Genomic DNA, 8,172 nt, shown 5'->3' with positions numbered 1-8,172 from the left:
TGCTGAACTCTTAGTCACATCCCAAGAGCATTCAAGTTTATAATATACTTTTGTATCTTAAAAAAAGGAAAAAAAAAAGTTGGTAATTCAAATTTCAGGAAGTTAAAGTTCTGTAAAATCTCAGTGGGTGGAGCTAGGCAACAGCTAAGCTTTCTAACCAGGAAGGTCCTGGAGGAGTGGGACTGGTCAGGTGGGGAGATTTTTATACTCTCAAAAGGAGATGTGGTTTTGTGGTTGCTGCTGCTATTGTTTAAATATTAAGGAGCACCGATCCAGCCCAGCTGCTTCAGTGGACAGATGAGCATGTCCTAGAAGGTAAGGCTCAAGGAGGCAAAAGGATTTATCCAAGCCAAAGAGAGTGTTGGGAATACTGCCAGGCCTCCTGTCTCGGGTCTGGGTTCTTAAGGGGTGGGCTTTGGAATCCATGTTTGTTGAGATGGATTCTTAGGATAAAGAAGATTCTGGAGAAGGGGAAGGAAGAGTGATGGGAGAAAGTCATCCCAGTTAGAGAAAGACACATTCTTTCAGAGACCCCAGAAGAAGAGATGGGCTCTTAGCTGTCTGTGGGAGGTCTGAGGCCGAGGATAGTTACCACCAGACCTGTCCTCCCTTCCCAAAATCTCTAGAGATTTGCTGGCTTGTGGGGTGGGGTCAAAGCTGTTGAAAGAAAGAAGGAAGGGAGAAAAGAAGGTTAAAATGATGGATGGATGGATAGAAGAAAGGAAAAATGAAGGAAAAGGAAGAAAAAAAGATAGATGGATGAAAGGAAGGGAGGGAGGATATGCAATTGGATGGATGAGTGAAAAATGAAATCCTTCAAGAGATGTTGACTGCTGGTCTGAACTTTCTTCTGCTTTCCAATCTCTGCACTCATAAAAGATGTCTTGAGTTGAATATAAAATTCCAGGGGCAGGAATGAGGGAAGGATGGAGGCAGAAAGGAAAGGAGGGAAACTGCCCATTGTTTCATATGGCAGGCAGTGAGGAACCAAAATTGACAGGATTACTTCAGTTTGGTTCACTTCAGACTCCAGATTCTAGTTTCCAATTCAATTTTCTTCTCTTCTACAGGATAACACTGACTCCAAACTGCTCTTCACCTGAACAGGATGAGGGCATCAGGTAGGATCATGCTCTGAGGAGCCTAAGGCTCAGGTGCAGGACCTGAAATTGGTTTTGGAATCACTTTTCTGTCAGCTGAGCCCATCCATCCTTGGATTCAGAAGTGGCCTGGCTGTACACAATCAAACCAAAACCAAACTTACTGCTGTCAAGTCGATCCCACCTCATAGTGACCCCTCCTCAGGTTTCCAAGGCAGTATCTCTAAGGAAGTAGATTACCCAATCTTCCTTCCGAGGAGTTGCTGCTGGTGGGTTTGAACCGCCAACTTTCTGGTTAGCAGTCAGATGCCTCAGGCATTACACCACCAGAGCTCCCTCCCATTCAGACAGTACTCTCAAAGGTTCAGGCCAGAATTGCAGGAGACCAATCCAGGGAGGCCTAGAAGAGTAGGAAAGGTGACTTCATGCCTCCAGCCTGAAGGACTTGAGAAACAATGGCATAATAGGTCTCATGTGAGGTCCTGAGCTGAACTGCCTGTTGAGAGCATTCAAGTTCATAATATGCTTTTGCATCTTAAAAAGGCAGTCCTTTGCGTGGCGCAGTTTCACAACATCTCATAACCATCTCCTTGCTCTGCAGTTGTACTTCGCTTCCTGGCCCTCATCTTCACCCTGGTCACCACGTGTATGTTTATTCGTTCCTATACCAACTTCAAAACGAAAACCATCCGTCTGCCACGATGGCTGGGTGAGTGAGGCAGGGTTATGACCAGAACCGGGGGCTGAGGAAATATTTCTCCCTCCACCCATGACCCAGTAAACAGCTGGATGTGGCAGTGTGAGAGCCTGCCTTTGAATGGGGAGGTGAGAGGAGAGTGGGGGTGGGGAGCCTCCAAGCTGCCAGGAATGCTGGAGCCAATGGGAACAGAGAAGTATTTCAAAGTCCAAAACACATATGCCTGCAATAAGAACTGTGTTGGAAAGGGCATCCCAGGAGGGAAGGGGAGAAGAAGGAACAATAGAGGATAGGTGAGAAGGAAGGAGGGTGGGGGGAAAGAGAGAAAACTGTCCATATCTTGAATGGTTTTTAACTGCATAAGCAATATCTTTCTACTTGGAACCCTCTTCACACAGTACTCTCCATGGCTGGCTCCTCCTCAGCCTTCAGGTCTCTGCTCAGTACCACCTCCTCAGAGAGGCCTTTCCTGACAACCCCAGCTATAGCCACACTCCCTTTCCAAGTTTACCCTTTCTCGTGTCAGCCTATTTCCTTTGGAGCATCATCATAAACTGTCTTTGTGTTACTGATTTCTTTGTTTACTTGGTTGTTGCCTGCTTCCATCCCCTAGAATGAGAGCTTCCTGAAAGCTGGAATTTTGTTTTGTGTACAGCCATCGCTCCAGAGCAGATGTTCAGCAGACATTTGCTGAATGGATGAAAAAAATGGATGGCTGGATAGATAAATGAACAGATGGATGGATACTGTTTTACATGCATGGCCCTTTGAATCTGCATAAATGCCCTATGGAACGGTCCATGGCATGGTCATGAAATGGATTGTGCATGATCTCATTCTGTGGTTTTATGTATGGTCTGAGAAAACAGAAGTTCAGGGGCATCTAGAAACTCACCCACATTCCCCTTGTAGACGTTAGAACAGGAATGAAAACCTCAGTTTCCCAGATCCAAACCTTTTCCCAGCAAAGGAAGGAAGGAAAGGAAGGGCTTTAGGCCCCTGGATTTGTCCTCCTTGAAGATTAATAGTGACCTCCTCTGGCCCGGTCAAACATACTAACCTGTGGTGACCCAGGACAGTGAGTAGTTCCCCAGTCACCCCATCTTTAACACAACCCCACATTCCAGTGTCTTAGGACACTTATTCCAGTGCTTTGTGTCAAGCATAGTCTACATGTCAGAATGATCTACAGGTTTATATAGGTGCTTTGCGGCTATGCCTACCCCAGCCCAGGCCAGCACTGCTTTTATAGGATAGACATGTCCTTGCCTTGTGCTGACAGCCTTGGGGAAGGTCAGTGTGATGGGCTTGCAGCAGTGAAGTTCAGGGTGTCTTCTAGAAGACCAAGGTGGAAGAAAGGACAGTGCTTATGGGCAGACACCAGAAATTATTACCCTCTCAGAACTCAACTACCTGGGATTCAATGAATCAGCACCTTCAACCTACGTTCACTGAGCAACTATTGGGTATTAAGCTTTGTGTTAGGTCCCAAGGACCCTGGTAATAGGAACACATGGCCTCTGCTTACATCTGAGTTTGGGAGACAAGCAATTTCATTATACGATATACAACAGTACACGTACATTACCTTGACTAAGCATCTTGAGAAATGCTTGCAGTGGCAGGAAATATAACGAATTGGAAAGACTGCCATCAAAAATGGTTCCACCTCTGAAACTTTTGCCTTGAGATAATCTTTAAACCTTAAACCAAAAATGTCCCCTGAAGTCTTCCTAAAATCAAATAGTAGTTTACCTTTAAAGAGTGAAAATTTTCTGCCTTGGGCATTGAGCTTTTTAAGATCTGCTGCTGTTGTTGTTAGGTGCCGTTGAGTTGGTTCTGACACATAGCAACCCTGTGTACAACCAAACACTGGCGGTGCTGCACCACCCTCACAATTGTTGCTATGCTTGAGCCCATTGTTGCAGCCACTGTATCAATCCATCTCATTGAGAGTATTCCTCTTTTTCACAGACTCTACACCAAATATGATGTCATTTTCCAGGAACTGGTCCCTCTTGATAACATGTCCAAACTACATGAGACAAAGTCTTGCCATTTTCACTTCCAACGAGCATTCTAGCTGTACTTCCTCCAAGACAGATCTGTTTTTAATTCTGGCAGCCCATTGTATATTCAATATTCTTCACCAACACTATAACTCAGAGACATTAATTCTGCCTTTGTCTTCCTTATTCATTGTCCAGCTTTCGCATGCACATGAGGCAATAGAAAGTATCATGGCTTGGGCCAGGCACACCTTAGTGCTCAAAGTGACATCTTTGCTTTTAAACACTTGACAGAGGTTTTTTTGTAGCAGATTTGCTCAATTCAATAGGTCATTCGATTTCTTGACTGTTGCTTTCATGGGGATTGATTATGCATCCAAGTAAAATGAAATACTGACAACTTCAGTCTTTTCTTTGCTTGTCATGATGTTGCTTATTGGTCCAGTTGTGAGGATTTTTATTTTATTTACGTTGAGGTGTAATCCATACTGTACTCTTTGATGTTGCTCTGTAAGTGCTTCAAGTCCTCTTCACTTTCAGCAAGCAAGTTTCTTCTATCAGCATATCGCAAGTTGTTAGTAAGTCGTCCTCTGATCCTAATGCTGCATTCTTCTTCATATAGTCCAGCTTCTTGGATTATTTGCTCAGCATACAGATTGAATAAGTATGGTGAAAAGAAACAATGCTGATACACACCTTTCCTGACTTTAAACCATGAGGTATCCCCTTGTTCTATTCAAATAAAGCTTGTTCTATGCATAGGTTATTTGTGAGTACAATTAAATGTTCTGGAATTCCCATTCTTTGCAATGTTATCCATGATTTCTTATGATCCACACAGTTGAATGTCTTTGCATAGTCAATAAAACATAGGTAAACATCTTTCTGGTATTCTCTGCTTTCAGCCAAGATCCCTCTGACATCAGCAATGATATCCTTCACTCTATGTCCTGTTCTGAACCTGGCTTGAATTTCTGGCAGTTCTCTGTTGATATACAGATGCAACCATTCTTGAATTATCTTCAGCAAAGTTTTATTTATGTATGCTATTAATGATATTATTTGATAATTTCTGTATTCTATTGGATTGCCTTTCTTTGGAATGGGCATAAACATGGATCTTTTCCAGTCAGTTGGCCAGGAAGCTGTCTTCCAAATTTCTTGGCATAGAAGAGTGTGTGCTTGCCAATGTTAAATCCATTTGTTGAAATATCTCAATATTCCATCAGTTCCTGGAGGCTTGTTTTTCACCAGTACCTTCAGTGCAGTTTGGACTTCTTCCTTCAATACCATCAATTCTTGATCATATGCTACCTGCTGAAATGGTTGAATGTTGACCAATTCTTTTTTGTTCAGTGACTGCATATTCTTTCCATTTTCTTTTAATCCTTCCTATTAATCCTTCCTGTATCATCTAATAGGAGCTCTGGTAGCGTAGCAACCAAGGAACTTGACTACTAACCAGAAGGCTGGTGGTTCAAACCCACCAGCCACTTCTCAGAAGGAAGGTTGGGCAATTACTTCCATAGTGATACCACCTCAGAAACCCAAGAAGGGATCGCTATGAGTCGGGTCTGACTCAACGGCACATAACAACAACAACAAAGTATCATCTAATATTTTGCCCATAGAATCCTTCATTATTTCAACTTGAGGCTTGAATTATTTCTTTATCTCTTTAAACTTGAGAAATGCTGAGAATATTCTCCTCTTTTGCCTTTGTGTTATTTCAACTTGAGGCTTGAATTATTTCTTTATCTCTTTCAGCTTGAGAAATGCTGAGAATATTCTCCTCTTTTGCCTTTGTAAGCCAAGTTCTCTACACATTTCATTATGATACTTTACTTTGTCTTCTCCAGCCACCCTTTGAAATCTTTTCTTCAGCTTTCTTACTTCATCATTTTACTTCTTCCATTTCTTCCACTTGCTTTAACTACTCTGTGTTCAAGAGCAAGTTTCAGAGTCTCTTCTGACATCTATTTTGGTCTCTTAAGTTTGTCGTACTATGATGGCTTGCATGTTGTTGTGACCTTGGAAGCTATGCCACCAATATTTCAAATACCAGCAGGGTCACCCATGATGGACAGGTTTCAGTAGAGCTTCCAGACTTAGACTAGTAAGGAGGACCTGGCCATCTACCTCACAAAAAAAAAAAAAAAAAAAAAAAAGACCAGACAAAGCCCTCAGCATAGCAGTAGAACAGTTGTCTGAAGATAAGGCCCTCAAGTTGGAAAACAAAAACCAGAACCACTACCATCAAGTTGATTACAACTCAAAGCCACTCCCTTAGGGTTTCCAAGGCTATAAATCTTTATGGAAGTAGATTGCCACATCTTCGTCCCACAGAGCTGCTGGTGTTTTGAACCACCAACCTTCTGGTTAGCAGCCAAATGTCTTACCCTCTGCACCACCAGAGCTCCTTAAGTTGGAAGGCACTCAAAATATGCCTGGGGGAGAGCTGCCTCCTCAAAGTAGAGTTGACCTTAATGACTTAGGTGAAGTAAAGCTTTCAAGACCTTCATTTGCTGTTGTTGCATGCTTCAAAATGAGAAGAAACAGCTGTAAACATCCATTAATAATCAGTACATGGAATGTATGAAATTTGAATCTGGGAAAATTGGTAGTTGTAAAAAAAATGAAATGGAATGCATGAAGATCAATATCCTAAGCTTTAGTAAGCTGAAATGGACTAGTTTTGGTTTTTTTGAATTGGACAGTCATATAGTCTACAATGCTGAGAATGACAAATTGAAAATGAATGATGTATTCGTCATCAAAAAGAACATTCCAAAATCTCTCCTGAAGTACAGCTCTGTCAGTGACAGGATAATATGGATATATGCCTACAAGGCAGACCAATTAATATGACTATTATTCAAATTTACACACCAACCACTAATGCTAAAAATGAGGAAATTGAAGATTTTTATTAACTTCTGCAGTCTGGAATTGATCAAACATGCAACCAAGATGCATTGATAATGACTGGTAATTCGTATGTGAAAGTTAGAAACAAAGAACAATAGATAGTTGGAAAATATGGCCTTGGTGATAGATATGACACTGGAGATCACATAATAGAATTTTACAAGACCAGCAACTTACTCATTGCACATACCATTTTTCAACAATATATTGATGACTATACATGTGGACTTAGGAGGCAGTGAGTTTATGTTATTGGAGAGGAACAGTTCAGAAAAGGAGGGTAAGAATGGTTATACGACTTGAAGAATGTACAAATGTCACTAAATTGTACATGTAGAAATTGTTGAATTGGTGTGCTGCTGTGTATATTCTCAACAATTTAAAAAAAATGAGAAAACAAAAAGCTGTTTCAGTGTTCAGGCACTTAAAGGGATAATGTTCATTTACTTCAGAGGTTTCTAACCTCGGTCTACATATCCCCCTTTTATTATTTAATGCATTAATATGGAAGCATACATATTACTATAGCACAAATTTCCTTTTTTAATGCATTTTATTGAAATACAATTTATGTACAGTGAAATACACAAAACTAAAGTGACATGGATCAATGCTTTTTTTTTTTTTGCAGTGTTCCCTCCCCACCCCTCCCACACCAGCAACCAACAAAGAAAGTTTCACTCCATATATAAACCTTTCCTTGACCTGCCACAACAACGAACTAATACTATATTTGTCCTTCTGTGATTGACTTATTTTACTTCTGTGATTGACTTATTTCACTCAGCATAATGTCCTCCAAGTTCATCCATATTATGTGGTGTTCTGCAGACTCTACATTATTCTTTAGTGCTGCATAGCATTCCATTATGTGTATGTACATAGTTTGGTCATCCACCCTTCCACTATAAATCTTAGAGATAACTCCCTTGCCAGATATGTAATTATCAGCAAATATGAATTTGTTGCTGTCTTTTTTGTTATGTGCTTTTTTGTGGTGTTGAATTTTTATTCCATATAATTTCCATGCTGAACTCGTTTTGCTTATGAATTGTGTTATCATTTTCTTCATTGCTATTGTTTTAATATTGCTGAATATTTATGCTGGCCCTTTTTTTTATATATGTGAAGGTTTATCATTTTTCTTTGAGGTTACCCTGTGAATTATAGTTTTCTTCCCAAGTTTAGAACAGTCCATTCTATATTGTAATTGTCTTGACTTCCCTACCATCTAGAAGTTCTATAGCGACAGAGTTTTTTTTCCCTCTTTTTGGTTTGCAGTTGTCCTGATTTGTCAATTGACGTCTCTGGTTCCCTATATACAATCTTGTAGGCTTACTTAGTTTGGATACTTCCATAGCTGGGTTGGTTTCTGGGTTATATCATCATGTGTGTTAATGGTCAGTTGTTGTTGGCTGTTGCTGCTTCTCTGTCCAAA

General features: G+C 40.8%; 1 protein-coding gene across 1 annotated transcript in view; it reads left to right on the top strand.

Annotated features, from left to right (window-relative positions):
- The first annotated feature begins 1,108 nt into the window (after positions 1 to 1,108).
- Positions 1,109 to 8,172, top strand: part of FAM3D (FAM3 metabolism regulating signaling molecule D) — a 108,416-nt gene continuing 101,352 nt past the window's right edge. Inside the window, 3 exon segments of the mRNA XM_007937305.1 lie at positions 1,109 to 1,121; positions 1,702 to 1,809; positions 3,881 to 3,904. Coding sequence (XP_007935496.1) covers positions 1,109 to 1,121; positions 1,702 to 1,809; positions 3,881 to 3,904 — 145 coding nt within the window.

Source organism: Orycteropus afer, unplaced genomic scaffold, assembly GCF_000298275.1.
Source record: "Orycteropus afer afer isolate SDZICR_OR568_19922 unplaced genomic scaffold, OryAfe1.0 scaffold00041, whole genome shotgun sequence".
In the NCBI taxonomy this organism is placed as follows: domain Eukaryota; kingdom Metazoa; phylum Chordata; class Mammalia; order Tubulidentata; family Orycteropodidae; genus Orycteropus; species Orycteropus afer.
This window is presented reverse-complemented; position numbering and strand designations above follow the sequence as displayed.